Source organism: Felis catus, chromosome D1 (assembly GCF_018350175.1).
Source record: "Felis catus isolate Fca126 chromosome D1, F.catus_Fca126_mat1.0, whole genome shotgun sequence".
Lineage (NCBI taxonomy): Eukaryota > Metazoa > Chordata > Mammalia > Carnivora > Felidae > Felis > Felis catus.
The window spans coordinates 109,536,970-109,552,514 of NC_058377.1; the positions used below are offsets into that span (position 1 = coordinate 109,536,970).

At 36.8% G+C, this 15,545-nt stretch overlaps 1 protein-coding gene across 12 annotated transcripts in view; it reads left to right on the forward strand.

The window, feature by feature from the left end:
- The window catches only part of CD1H11orf80 (chromosome D1 C11orf80 homolog), a 112,792-nt gene that overhangs the window by 64,193 nt on the left and 33,054 nt on the right, over positions 1 to 15,545 (forward strand). For 11 of the 12 annotated variants that reach the window (XM_023240092.2, XM_019812721.3, XM_019812725.3 and 8 more), the window contains 5 exons: positions 4,315 to 4,424; positions 9,892 to 9,975; positions 11,131 to 11,186; positions 11,561 to 11,632; positions 13,576 to 13,771. In XM_023240092.2, coding sequence (XP_023095860.2) covers positions 4,315 to 4,424; positions 9,892 to 9,975; positions 11,131 to 11,186; positions 11,561 to 11,632; positions 13,576 to 13,771 — 518 coding nt within the window. The remainder of the gene's footprint in view (positions 1 to 4,314; positions 4,425 to 9,891; positions 9,976 to 11,130; positions 11,187 to 11,560; positions 11,633 to 13,575; positions 13,772 to 15,545) is intronic. The other variant, XM_011287045.4, reaches the window with a different exon arrangement.

The following is a 15,545-nucleotide window of genomic DNA, read 5'->3' on the forward strand; positions in this document are numbered from 1 at the left end:
CTGGCTCTCATGCTCTCTTGCTCTCTCATTAATAAACATTAAAAATTTTTAAAAAATTCATCCATATTGTAGTATGGACCAGTACTTCAGTTATTTTTATGGATGAACAATATTGCATATTTTGTTAATCTGTTTATTATTGATGGACATTTGGGTTGTTTCCACTTTTGCCTACTAAGAATAATGCTGCTGTAAAAGATTCAGGTACTACCTTTTCTTTTAAATGTGCTCTTTTACAGTCATTAATCTGCCTTCCCTAACATGTTCATTTCAAACACTGTATCTTTAATTTCCAAGATTTCTAATAGAGTTTTCCCCTCATTCTGTTTGATCTATGGCAATGTGTTCTTTTTTGAAAAAAATTTTTTTATTTAAGTATAGTTGACACATAGTACTACATAAGTTTCAGATATATAGCATAGTGATTCATCATCTCTACAGGTTGTGCTATGCTCAATACAAGTGTAGCTACCATCTGTCGTCATACACTATTATGACATCATTGACTATATTTCCTATGCTGTAGCTTTTATTCTCATGACCTGTTCATTCCATAACCACATGCCTATATCTGTTACTCCCCATCCCCCATTTTGCCCATCCCCCACTCCCCTCTCCTCTAGCAACCATAAGTTTGCTGTCTGTATTTATAGGTCTGATTCTGCTTTCTCTTTGTTTATTCATTTGTTTTTGTTTTCACTTATGAATTAATTCATAGGGTGATTTTTACGGCTGTGTAATACTCCATTGTATGTATGTGTGTATGTATATATCAATAGCTATCTATATATGATGTAGATGTATATATACTTATATATATATATATATATATATATACATGTGTACATATGTATATACACACACACGCATGCATAGCACATCTTCATTCACTCATCTATCAATGGATATTTGGGTTGCTTCTATATCTTGACTATTGTAAATAATGCTGCAGTAAATATAGGGGTGCATATATCTTTTTGAATTAGTTTTCTCCTTTTCTTTATGTAAATACCCAGTAGTGGAATTATTGGATCATATGGTAGTTCTATTTTTAATTTTTTGAGGAACCTCCATACTGTCTTCCATAGTCACTATACCAATTTACTTTCCCACAAACAGTGCATGAGAGTTCCTTTTGGATCCACATTCCTACCCATACTTGTTATTTTTTGTGTTTTTCATTTTAGCAGTTCTGACAGGCACAAGATGATATCTCATTGTGGTTTTGATTTGCATTTCCCTGATGATGAGTGATGTGGAGCATCTTTTCATGCATCTGTTCACCATCTGTATGTCGTCTTTGGAAAAATGCTCAGATCTTACCATTTTTAATTGGATTATTTGTTGGGGAGGTTGGTGTTGAGTTGTTCTTTATTTATTTTGGATATCAACCCCTTATATATATCATTTGTAAATATTTTCTTTCAGTAGATTGCCTTTTTGTTTTGTTGATAGTCTTCTTTCCTTTCAGATTGTTTTTTAATTCTGTTTCCTCATGTATAAGTTTTATTAGTTGATATGTGTCAGATTTTTCATGTTATTGGTCTTTGTTGGTTGGTAACTTTTAGATAAGAGCTAATTGTCCATCATCCACTTGTTTTGAACACATTCTGCATTGACAGGGTTCCAATAGGAAGCTCTCTGTTGCTGAGCCCTAATCTTGCAGGATATGTATCTTAGATTAAATTTTGCTTGCGTAGTAAGATACAAAGCTCTTGCATCTTAATAGACTACATAGTTCTGAGTCTTATCTCCACTTACATGACGTAGCTCTAAGGCTTGTGTCAGTGATCCTGCTACTAGCATCACTTGGCTTTAATCAACTCTCTGGTAGTTTGTGTTTTGGGTCCTTGTTTAGATCTCCTGTGTATGGTCTGTGTGGATCTTGCTCTTACATCTATGGCTATTGCCATATTAGCCCTATGTATTTTTCCCTAGTCCAGGCCCCAAAGATGGTGCACATCTTTGGTCCTCACCTACCATTGTGGATTTTCTTTTTTCCTTTCTGAAGATAAGGGGAATCTCTCCATTTCTGGTCTGTAAAGATTTTTCTCTTTTTCTCACCATGACTATGTATTTTCTAGACTATGTATTTATTAAGATTTAAAAATACTTGTTTTGGGGCACCAGACCAGCTCAGTCGGTTGAGTGTCTGACTTTGACTCAGGTCATGCGCTCACAGTTTGTGGGTTCAAACCTGGGTCGGGCTCTGTGCTGACAGCTCAAAGCCTGGAGCCTGCTTAGGATTCTGTGTCTCCCTCTCTCTCCATGCCTCCCCCACTCGTTCTTGTTCTCTCTCCCTCTCTCTCTCTCTCTCAAAAATAAGTAAAAATTAAAAAGAAATTAAAATACTTGCTTTAATAGGTGATGGGTATTAAGGCAGGCACTTGTGATGAACAACAGTTGATGTATGACAGTGTTGAATCACTATATTGTTCACCTGAAACTAGTATTACACTGTTATGTTAACTGGAATTTAAATAAAAACTTAAAATTTTTTTTTTATCATTTTATGTGTTTGAATAGGAAGGTGCAATTTCTTTTTTTTTTTTTAATTTTTTTTTTAACGTTTATTTATTTTTGAGACAGAGATAGAGCATGAACGGGGGAGGGGCAGAGAGAGAGAGAGGGAGACACAGAATCGGAAACAGGCTCCAGGCTCCGAGCCATCAGCCCAGAGCCCGACGCGGGGCTCGAACTCGCGGACCGCGAGATGGTGACCTGGCTGAAGTCGGACGCTTAACCGACTGCGCCACCCAGGCGCCCCGAAGCCTTCTATTTCAAGATAAGTTGAGCATATGTTGAAACTGCACCTTCCCGGGGCGCCTGGGTGGCTCAGTCGGTTAAGCGTCCGACTTCAGCCAGGTCACGATCTCGCGGTCCGCGAGTTCGAGCCCCGCGTCGGGCTCTGGGCTGATGGCTCGGAGCCTGGAGCCTGTTTCCGATTCTGTGTCTCCCTCTCTCTCTCTCTGCCCCTCCCCCGTTCATGCTCTGTCTCTCTCTGTCCCAAAAATAAATAAAAAACGTTGAAAAAAATTTTTTAAATTGTTAATTAGATTTCTGGAGAATTCAGTTATTGACAATACTTTTTCTTATGTATCAACATGTTTTACCCATTCTGCACTGTATCAGTACTTCAAAGACAAGGTAGGACTCAGGAACAAATTTTCTCTTATTTCACAAAAGGTAATTTAATCACAGTAAAAAGGGGTCACTTTAGGTCAGAAAGTTGGTCAGTGGTAAAACTAAAGATTGATGCAAGGCATCTTGGTTCAATGCCAAGTTCACTAAACCTCAGTGTAGCACAACCTTGCTGCCATATTATCCCAAGCTTTACAATTGAATTATATTTGAAAAACAAATAATGGCAAGAAAAATACTACCCATTAAGATTGATAGCTAGTACTTGATCTTGGTAATGTCCATACTTTCTGAGGTTGCAGATTTATTAGATATGTAGTATGAGTGCTGTAGGAGAGAGTTGTGCTTTTATTTTAGGATGCATTTTATTATTGTTTTTAAAGTTGGATTCTTGTATAATATCAACACTGTCAACCTCATTTACAAAATCTTTGTTTTTAGTTCTCCATTATACTAGTAATGTAGAGGAGAAATAAGGGATGGCATTTTATAAAATGGGAGATTTGTTTTTTTTTTCCTTTATAATATGAGTGCCAAGATACAGAAAGGAAGGACAATGATGCAAATTCTGAGGTTCTCTTTGTTGATGATGCAGGACCACCTGGTGCTTTGTGGAAAGATAGTTCTAAGTTAACATATGTAAACATACCAAGTGGTTAATTTGTGAACAAAATTAGGAAGAGTTTGTTTTACTTTGTAAAAACTACCTTATTAAATAAAGAAAGTACTCCATTAGGTAAATGCCTGAGAGGGCCATTCTTGAATTTTTCTGCTTTTAATTCTAAATTAGCTCACTTACTGGATTTGTGTTTATCAAATAATGAATTAATTATTGAAAACAGAAGAATAGAAGCTAGAGCTGTCAGTTCTGAAGATTTCTAGCTTTGGACATGACCTTGTGGAAATTAACTGAAAATACAAATTGATTTAGCAAATGTGAAAAATTGAAAACATGAGATTAAATGTCTTAACCCCATAAAGTAATTCTAAATGTTCAAGCAATTTGCTGATGCATAGCCATTTCCAGTCATACTTCAAATTTTGCAGATAATCTTTTCATCAGGGAAATGCCTTCTTGGCTCATCAGTTTAATAAACAATTCCAGAAACTCTGGTACTTATCCAAACTGCCTTTTTATTTATTTATTTTTTGTCTTCATTTCTTCTCACACAGAAATACAATCTATACTGCCCGGATTCTCTGCAAAGCTGAACTGGACTTCAGAAGAAGCCAGCTCTTCTCAGGACATATCAGGGGTAACACCCTTCCAGATGATTTTTGAGGCAGGTTTTGTTGTGGTTCTATAAATTACTGATATCTTGATTCTCATTTTTCTACAAATATAATAATAGGAAAGAAAAGCCTAGGTCCATCACAGTTCCAAGTTGAAATGAAATAAGGCATTGGCTCCCAAACTTCTCTGTGCAGATTTCAAACCCCCCCCCCCCCCCCCCGTAGCTTCTAAATGACTGGTATTTGTGTCCCACTCCAAGAGGTTGTGTTTTAATTGGCCTAGGGTGTTGGATTAGTTTGCTCAGGTTGCCATAAAGAAATACTATGGATTGGGTGGTTAAACAACAGAACATTATTTCCTCATACTTTTGGAGTCTAGAAGTTTAAGAATAAGGTGCCTTCCTTTTGGGATGAGCACTGGGTGTTGTATGGAAACCAATTTGTCAATAAATTTCATAAATAAATAAATAAATAAATAAATAAATAAATAAATAAATAAAAAAATAAAAAAGAATAAGGTGCCTTGTCACTGTTTCCTCACATGGTTCCTCTGTGTATATGTGGTGGGAGAGCTCTCTAATTAGTCTACCACTTCTTATAAGGACATCTTCCTGTCAGATTAGGGCTCCACGTTTATGACCTCATTTAACTTTATTTATGTCCTCAAAGCTCTGTCTCCAAATACAGTCACATGGGGGGCTAGGGCTTCAACGTATGAATTTTAGGGAATACAGTTTAGTCCATACTGGTGTGGCCTGGGCTTTAAAATATTTTTGAAATCCCAGATGAAAAAAATTCCCAGGTGATTCCTAATGTGCAGGTAAACTTGAGAACCACTGAAATTAAGCCATTATTTGAGTTTGGATCTCCTGAAAGACAAAATAAAAATGGATTCCCAGTGTAGATCCTATTGGCATACATTTTATTAGGTTGACTTAAAGATCTTTATTGATTTATTTGTAGCCCAGATTTATGAGTGACAGTTGAGTTTTCCATTCCCTTTAACAATTCTGTGATTCCCTATTCTTTCTTTCCTTTGAATTTGTGGAGACATAAAGAATTAGAGTACTTTAAACATTCTCCCAAGAAGCACTTGGGAGGCCTTTCTTCACGTTTGGACAATTATATGCTCCTTCTCGAAGGAAAGGGGTGCAGTATTGCGACAATAGATATCCCTGGCCGTGCCTTATCTTCTTTAGGAGAATGATGAGTAAACAATCTGGAGCAATTAATGGTTAGTCAGCTCTGAAACTATTAACATTAAGTAGCAATAAAAAAGCTGATTTCAGTGAACCAAGGAAATCAGTTCTAGTAAAGGAGATCATGTGTTTTAGCCAGTCTAAACAAACAATAATTCTTACACGTAACATTTATGTATATTATTTAAGCCTCCCAACAACTCTGTGAAGAACAGAGATTATCACCCAATTTACAGATACAAGAAAACTGAGATTCAGAGAATTAGATTGACTTTCAAGGGTCATATGAAAGTTAAGCGACAGGATTAGAATTTGAACCAAAGTCTTGTACTCATATTAATCAGGTCTGTTTGAATATTTATTCACTCATTGAGAAACCTGTGTTTGTTCAAGCCGGCCTCACTTTGCTAGATGTTGAAGGTACAGTGACCCAAGACATGTTACTTGATTCCAAGGAACCTGAAATCTAAAGGAAAAGATAAACAAGCAAACAAATAATTATAATACACTGTAAATGTATTATGATAGAGGTAGGATATATATATAGGAAGGATATCTAACCTAATGGGAAGTGCCCAGTTCTCATCTCTTGATGAGACTGAAAACAGATTATCTGATATAAGGAGTTCAGAGACTTGAAAGAATAGGGATTTGTCTTCAGATTGATAAAGTTTGTCTTATTTTTTTTCCTTATTGCAAAAGCAGTGTTTCCCTCAGGAAAATCAGAGAGAGAATCTAGAACACAGATAATTTGACATAATCAAGGTAGCCACTGTTAACATCCTAGTGTGCACCTTTTCACATAAGAGTGAGGCATTTCAGTTTCAGGTTTTTAGAATGGTACCATTCCAAATTATGGCCATGGAAATAGGTGGCTGGAAATGCATGGAGGTCAAGGTCGTTGGGAGTTGAAGAGGTCAGGAAATTATGTCTAAATTGTTGCTTAGACAGGCCATCTACTTGGATGTGGAAGTCAACCCATATGATGGTATGTCTTAAAGTGCTGAGGGAAACTGATCTCAGTGCCTGCAGTCAGCTGGTGATCCATGAAGAGTGGGGAAGAGTAGTATGACCTCAGAGGAACAAGGATTCCCTGAAAGCATTGGTTCTATTACATCTCTTGTCTCTGGTACTATGCAGCTATTTAAAAGATACTTGAATAAAGGAAGTGAGAAGGGAAGATTGTGAACAAGCTAATTATATATACCTCAAATGGGGAGAAGGGTTAGATAGCAAGGTTCAGAGCAGAGGCTAGTGAATGGAGACATCTGTGAAAAAGCTATAATAAATGATCCACTGCTTTGGGCATGTGAGGAAAGCTAATCCCAGGAAATACGAAGAGAGCTTCATTTAGGAGAGATGCATAAGCTCAGAGTCAGTCTTGTGTCTTGCATCTTGGAGTCCATTAGGCTGGATAACATGTACTTCCAAAAACAATTTGATTTTACAAGATCTTCTTGAAAGCTTTATCCATTTTTATATTTATTTTTGCCGTAATATTAAAAATGATAAAATTGGTAGAGATAAACATATGTACATATAAACATCTTCATACTTATATTTATCTATCTCTATTTCTCTAACTAGAGACAGGAAGAAACAGAGGCACTGACTGACTTTCTTCTAGACAGTCATATAGGGCCCATGACTACATAAGTTCAGTTTGAAAATATAAAACAGCTCTGATATTCTGTGATATAATTAGATTTGTATTTAAAGGTGAAGGCTGAACATATGATTCAGTAGTGGTTTCTGCTGCCCAGGGCTTGCAGCATCTGTTTTTTCCTAACACACTTAAGTAAATTCACTGCTTCTATAGATATGTTAGGCTGGGGTACTGCGTTCCTAACACCCAACTGTAAAAGGCTGTAAAAGACTTTGTAGACATACACATATACATATATTCTCTCTCTCTGTTTCTCTCAATAATTTATGAGTAGATCTTAAAAGGAGGCATTTGCTTTATGTTAACTATCCTCTGCTGATAGGACATTAGGTCACTTTATCTTCTCAATCTGAATTAGGTGCCAGTCTTTCTTGTGCATTTCTTTAGCATCTCTTATATATCTAAATCATAAAACTTTCACATTGTCATATAAGTTATTTGTCTTTCCCTTCTACTAACTGAACTCTTCAAATTTAGAGATTGTTTTATTTCCTCCGTAGGCCCAAGTATATAATAAGCTTCATTGAGTATTTTGAGTGGATAATTCAGTAGTTTGCATAAGTGTTGCCTATCAGGGTCCATAAAAGTAATGATAGATAACATAATATCTGATTCAGGAAGCTATATGCACCGAAAATGAACTTTCTTGGAGAGACAGCATTGCATAGTGGAACATGGACTTTGAAACAAGTCATATCTAGGTTTGAATCCCAGTTCTTAACTAGACATGTGTGACCTTGGACAAATCAAACAGCTTATTTAGTCTCATTATTTTCATAAATAAAATGGGGAAATTTCCTACTTGCGTACAAACTGTTTGGCATGTAGCAGGTGTTCAGTAAATGGTACCTCTCATCCTTATTAATTGTAGCCCCTTTCTGGTAGCTGCTGAAGGAATTTACACTTACTTGGTTGCTTTACTGCTAGATATAATTAGCCCTTTCTATGATGTACCCTATAATAACAAAGGCTACAGAAGTTTGAAATTGTTCCAAGAAGTTGTTTTGGAAGTGCTAATTACAGAAAATGCTTCGAAGAGATCATTGCTTTTCTACTATTTGAACATTTTATGATAAAAATTTTTAAATGAAGGATGTGACTGTGATGTGTATGCTGCAGTTATAATTTAATTACCACTGTTTTTGGGTATGAGTAATCTTAGATCTGTATCCAGAATTTTCTAATAATTCCCATCCATTTTTCTGATAATTTTTGCTAATGATTCTGTAATAATCTAATTTCCCCACCCATTGCACAATTCTTGATCTCATTTTCAGTGTGCTTACAAAAAGTATTACAATAATTTATTCTTTCTGTTTCTTCCTCATTGTGTTATGATATTTTGAGATCTCGGACCATTTTTTTCTTAATATGTACCTACTACATGGCTCTGTATTCTCTGAGCCACCGATAACTTACTGATATTTTTTTACTCTATTTCTTCTTCTCATTTTCCTCAACTTCTCCATTTTGTAGAAGACTCTTTATAACTTTAGTTTTAGGGACACTGTATTAAATACAATGAGCCATTATAGGATAGTGGTTAATACTAAAGCTTTGAATCCAGATCAGGTAACCTTAAGAAAGTTGTTTGACCTCTTTGAGACTCATTTTTTTTATCCACAGAATGTGGGTTATGTGTACGTAATAGGGCTTTTGTGAGGGGTAAATGAAGTAGTTAATACAAGTGGTACTTTTGCTCCATTCCTGGAATAGAGAAAATCCTCATTAAATTGTAAATTTTATTGTATTTATAGGGAGGTATCTGGGTATGCTTGAAAGAGCATGGACAGTTAGTGTTAGACAGACTTAAGGTCAAATTCTGGCTCTGTCACTGAACCGCTGAGTAACCTTAGGCAAGTTGCTTAACTTCTCTGAACCTCATTTAAAAAAAACCTACAGAGAAGATAGTACCTGCCTCCAGGTTTGTTGTGAGGTAATGTAGGTACAGCACCTGCAAAATGCTTGATGCTTGCTATATAGTAGGCATTCAACAAGTGATATCTACTATTGTTGCCATGTATAATATATACTTTCAGATTATTATTTGGTCCTTAAAACAGTTCTGTGAGGGAGAATGGGTAACTTTTATCCCTGTTTTGAAGATTAGTAAATGAAGTCCAAAGCAATTAAGTGATTTTTTTTCATGGTTACGTATGTAATTTTTATAGAGCTAGTACTAGAACACAGGTCTTCTGACTTGTGAGATTTTTGCTTTATGGCTTTTCCTAAAAAATAAAGTTTAGATAAATGGATTGATGATGAAAAGTAGGTTCCTTTTACTGTCTGTTAATTTCACTCCTTTCTTAATAGAGATTGACTCTCACATCAGGATGGCAGAGCTAAGAAAGAGTTAACGCTTCTTAGCTCTGGTCTGATACTTTTAAATTTGTTACAAAAAGTGGTTTTGAGATTGTGGGTTTTACTATGACCTTTGTTCACATGTCTCCTAAAGTTCCATGAAATAGTTTAACCCAAGGAATGATGGCTGTTAGATTCCCTTTTGTATCCAATTCTTAGACCATCCCCTTGGATGTCTGAGAAGCTTTCTAAGGTGAGAGTTACCTTTATAGGAAGAAATATCACAGTTTAATTCATTTGTGCTCCTGGGTTTGTGTATATGTGGTAGAAGTTTTTGTTGGATTGTTACAGGTTGATGAAAAGCCCAGAACTTTGATGACAGATAGTTTGGTGATAAAGAACTTTTTACGCAGAATCATCATGGTACACCCTAAGGTAAGCTGTTCTTTTGCATAGTAATGATTCTTTTAAATCACATGTTTTCAAGAGACCTCTACTCTGTAGGACGTGGAAGGATATGCTTGGTCCTCTTTTCTTTTAATGACAATGATTACAACTTTAATATTGAATTGATTTGATTTCTGTGCCCCTAACACAGTGTTGGTGTTGGTCATGTGATATAGTTGACAGCCCTTGAATATAGAGCTTTCTTTGGGTTGTTGTTTTTACTTCCATATTATTTTATTGTATCAGTTTAGATACTTTTTTGCCTCCTCTGTGCTTCATTTTTCTGGATAATAAACCTTGCTGATTATTTCCTCCTTTTCCAAAGTGACTATAAGAGCAAATCAGGAAATTCTGACAAAGTACTTCGAACTTTGGAGAGCTATAATTTTTATTATTACATGCAGTTAGATATGTTTATAGGGATGTACACTGTTAAGTATGGTATATAACTTCTCCCTTTTTTCTCTTGCTAGAGTCAACTTTTTATGTCTTTGGCAGGGTTCAGTGCATATTATATGCCAGTTACTTCTGAGTCCTTTCCATACACTTATTCACTCACCTAATGCAACAGCCCTTGTGAAGTAGGTTTTATCATCATCATTCCCATTTTACAGCTGAAGAAACTGTGGTATAGAGGTTAAATAACTTGCAGAGCCAGGATTTGAAGTCAGGCAGTCTAGCTCTAGAGTCTCCTATTACATAGGAAGGAAAATGTAAATCAAAAGTAGGAAATAATTAGAACAGTGAAGTGAATTGGAGGACATAAAAGTCAGATGGGGGGAAGGGAAGAAAACACAAAGAAAAAAGCATGGAATGTTCTATATATGAAAACCATGGAAAAAATGGAGAGAAAAATCAATAGTTCTTTTAAGGGGGAGAAGATATAACTGGGAGAACAGCAGAGAACAAAAGTTAGGATATTCTGATAATCTGTGACCACTTGGAATTGAAGTGTAGGACTCAATATAAATTTAGATGCAGAATTTGAGCACAGGTAAATGTTAATTGTGTTAGTTGTTTAGGGAAAGTGCAAGTGAAAACAAGGTGATGTAAAGAATATCTACACCTTTGGGAATTAAGTATGGAAGTTTTTTAATCTCCATCCTTGTTCATGTTAAATCTCATACCCCATTTACTTTGCAGATTAGATTTAATTTCAGTGTAAAGGTGAATGGAATCCTTTCCTTGGAAATCTTTGGGTAAGTCCTTAAATCAATGGCTTAAAGTTATGCCATGGTTTTATAGTTTTTCTCAGTCATTATTGCCCTATTTCTAGTAGCTTCACAGTTTGACTTCTTGACCCAAAGTTACCTTGAAACTAATTTTCTGAGACTCCCACATTTTCTTATTCTATATTAACTTTTAATGAGTAAGTAGATTCATCTATATCTTTTCGTGTCTTTCCCTCTCACCAGAGTGGGTGATCTTAAAAATTTCCATTTCCCTTTGGTTAGTTGGCTGTTGGATTCCAGTAATCTCTGTGGGTGGTGGTGGTCATGGGCCAAAATTTGTATCAGGTAAAGATTGGTTTTAGAATCTGTAAACTATGGCTTAGCTTTTCTTTGCTTTCCAGGACAAAGAACGAACCCACTTTGAACCTGTCGAATGGAATTGCTCTTGTTATAAACTATCAACATTATGTGAGGTGAAGGATAAAAGCATTGTTGTCCCTCTCCATGTTTTACTCTCCTGTTATGAGTATGAGTGTGGGTAGAAATTGAACATAGCCTCATTTGTCATTTCTTAGTGCCAGGCATTAGCTTCTCTGTAAGAAAAGTGGAAGTAAAACTTTTAATCTATTTGTATTGAAAACTCTCATTATTTCTGGCTCCTTGAATATATTCTAATTGACCTGAGAACATGTCCCTTCTCCTTTCCATGTCTTATTTTTTCTATAAATGAAACAACAAATTTCAATCTTATTTACATATGAGAAGAGAGGAAGGACTTGAGAAGGTTCCTTGAACTCTTGGCTAGAAAGATACTATGAACACAAAGGAATTCTTTATATATTATTTTTTGTGCATCGGCATTTTTCAAAGGTTTGGAAATCATCTCTACCTCCACCTCCAGACTACAAAAAAAATCCATGGAGAAGATGGCAAATAAATGGAATTTATTCCTCTGCCTTGCCTTCCTAAGAGAATCCAAAGTGAACATGCATATAGCAAGAAAAAAAAACAATTTATGATTTAGTCCAAGTAATTTATTCTTTATTCAGTAGTTTCGACTCCATTTGTATGCCCTGAATCAGCACTGGTAGTCATAGGATCTTAAGGTTTGAAGACACTGTTTATGGCTTTTTAGTCTGTTTTTTTACTCTTAGCCAAAAGTACACTTCAGATTAGAATTTTTTTATTCTTTAATATGTGCAGTAAATAAAGTCCCCACTCTGTATCTATCTTTAGTAGTCCTTTACTATCATACAATCCTTAAAGTTAGACAGCTCATTATCAGAAATTTACTGAAAAAGTTTAAGCCTCTGAACCAGTGTTTGTGGACATATATTCCTAGATGACCTCATCAGTTTAAAGAACAGGAAAAATGCTCATTAATATTTCTTCCTATTTAAAAAAGAAAAGCTGTTAGAAAGTAAGCAAGTATCAAATTTCACTAGATTCTTTTAGGAGAGAAAGATGCCCTAATTTTTTCTCATTACTCCTATCAAACAGTAACCTCGGACTCCTTCAGGGGAAGGTGTAGCATGTGTGAGAGCAGATCTAAGTATCACAGGGCTAGTTTTAGGCTGTTGTGATTCAGGGACCCCTTCACCCCTACCCTCACCATGCTAATCTTTGATCTTGGAAACTTCTGCTCAGAACTGTAGACTAATTTCAGTGGAGGAAATATACATTAGTGAATATAAAACTGCATAGTGGCAGGGATGCCTGGGGGGCTCAATTGGTTAAACGTCTGACTTTGGCTCAGGTCATGATATGGTTTGTGGGTTCAAGCCCTGTGTCAGGTTCTGTGCTGACAGCCTGGAGCCTGCTTCAGATTCTGTGTCTCCCTCTCTCCCCCCATCACCCACTCACTCTCTCTCCCTCAAAAATAAATAAACATTAAAAAAAATTTTAAACTGCATAGTGGCAGCAGAAACAGTAGCCATGATATCATTCCTGAAATTCCAGTTTGTCTGCTCTTTCTATTGCTTGTGATTCCCTGAGTGAGACACAAGTTACTTATTCCAGTAAAACTAATATGGTAGATTATATGATTATGTATATGCTAGAGATATCCAAAGACTTTTGAATGCCCCGAAAATAATTTCTTAAGGGGCACCTGGCTGGCTCTGCCAGTAGAGCATGTGACTCTTAACCTTGGGGTCCTGAGGTCAAGCCCCCCATGTTGGGTGTGGAGCCTATTTTATTTATTTTTAAAGATTTTATTTTAAGTAACCTCTACACCCAGTGTGGGGCTCAAACTCACAACCCTGGGATCAAGAGCCACATGTTCCACTGAGCCAGCCAAGCATGCCATCATAGAGCCTACTTTAAAAAAAAAAAAAAAAGAAAAGGAAAAAAATAAAAATAAAATAATTTCTTAAGAAAGAAAAAATCTAAATTTATCTTACCTGTTTTTTGACAGTAGACCAAAATTTGGTGCAGCTCAATTACTCTGCAGTCGAATCCATCCTGTGCTAGGACATCCAGTAATGCTTTTCATCCCCGATGACGTGGCTTGCATGGGCTCGTTGGGAGAACTGATACTCACTCCAGCTGCTGCTCTGTGTCCCTGCCCAAAGGTCTTTTCCAACCAGCTGAATAGAGTTTCTTCAGTTTCCATATCCTTTTGATGATAAACTCCATCAAAATTTTCAACTTTGTTTTGAAAAATGAATTTTTATATCCCAATTCTAGAAAAGCCTTTGGCATATAAACTCTGTATCTAGAAGCCAGTATAATTTGTATAAAAACAAAAATCCAGTGTGAAATCCAGTCTTGAGAAATTTTCCCAAAATACTGAAAACTATAAAATGTGACATATGTGCCACATTCTTTTCATATAATCCAATATGACTGAAGCATGGAATGGTGCAAACAGGAGAGATGAGGCTGGAAAATGGTGGACATGGTGGCTCTTTTGTATCACACTTAGGATTGTGAACTTCATTCTCTGTATAGCGGGAAACCATTGAATGTTTTAGGCATCTCAAGCAGCATTGTACAGGATGGGTAGGAGAGATAAGTCAGTAATGACTAAGTGAATAAGTGAACTGGGCAAGGGATAATGCTCGCCTGAATTAAAAATGTGATGAGCATGGAAAAGAGAGACTTATCACTTGAAGGAATCAGTATAATGAGGCAAGCAATTCATTGTGGGAGTAGGGAGAGATTAGGGGCAGGGAATGGCCAAAATTGATGTTAATATTTCTATATCCAGAATAGGCAAATCTATAGAGACAGGAAGTAGATAGATAGGGATTTGGTGGGGGGAGGATGGTAAAAATGTCCTAAAATTGATGGTGGTGATGGTTGCACAACTCTTTGAATATACTATAACCCATTTATACACTTTAAGTGGGTAAGTTGTGTGCTGTGTGATATGTTTAAATCTCAGCTGTTTAAAAACATTTGCATAGGGCCCCTGGGTGGCTCAGTCGTTAAGCATCTGACTTTGGCTCAGGTCATGATCTCATGGTTCGTTAGGTCGAGCCCCATGTCAGGTGAGCTTGAGCCCTGGGTAAACACGAGCCCCACTTCGGGTGAGCCCTGCTTCTCTCTCTGTCTCACGCCTGCCGCCCCCCTTGCCGCCCTGGGATTCTCTCTCTGTTTGTCCCTTGTTCACTTGCGCCATTTCTCCCCCTGCCAAAAAAAACCATTTCAATAGATGGCTGACAGAATAATGATACTATCAATAAGATACAAATCATAAGTAGCAGATTTGGAAGGTAAAGATTAGCTTAGCTTTAAACATGCTAAGTTTGTAGTTCCTGTAGGACATCCCTTGAAAATGGCAAGTATAGCTATATAGAAATTTTGGTCTGGAATTTGGAAGTGGCCAATTTAGAGATAAATTTTAGAGCCTTAGCATTTTCTCCATCGGAAAGTAAAGTATAGTGCTGTGGTTAGAGCATGGAACAAGAGTGTAAATACTAGATTCACCACTAATTGGCTGTGACTTCATGTAGTTTACTCAACCAGCCTAAGGCTTTATTTCCTCCGCTTTAAAATGGAGATAATAGGGGCACCTGGGTGGCTCAGTTGATTGAGCAGCAAACTTGTGATTTCAGCTCAGATCATTATTCCAGGTCATGGGATCCAGCCCTGCGTTGCGCTCCATGTGGAGTGTGGAGCCTGCTTAAGGTTCTTTCTCTCCCTCTGCCCTTCTCCCTCGCTCATGCATGCTCTTTCTCTAAAATTAAAAAAAAAAAAAAATAGGGGCACCTGGATGGCCTAGACAGTTAAGCATCCAACTTCAGCTCAGGTCATGATCTCATGGTTTGTGGGTTTGAGCCCCGCATTGGGCTCTGGGCTGACAGCTCAGAGCCTAGAGCCTGCTTTGGATTCTGTATCTCCCTCTCTCTCTGCCCCTCCTCTGCTCATGCTCTGCCTCTC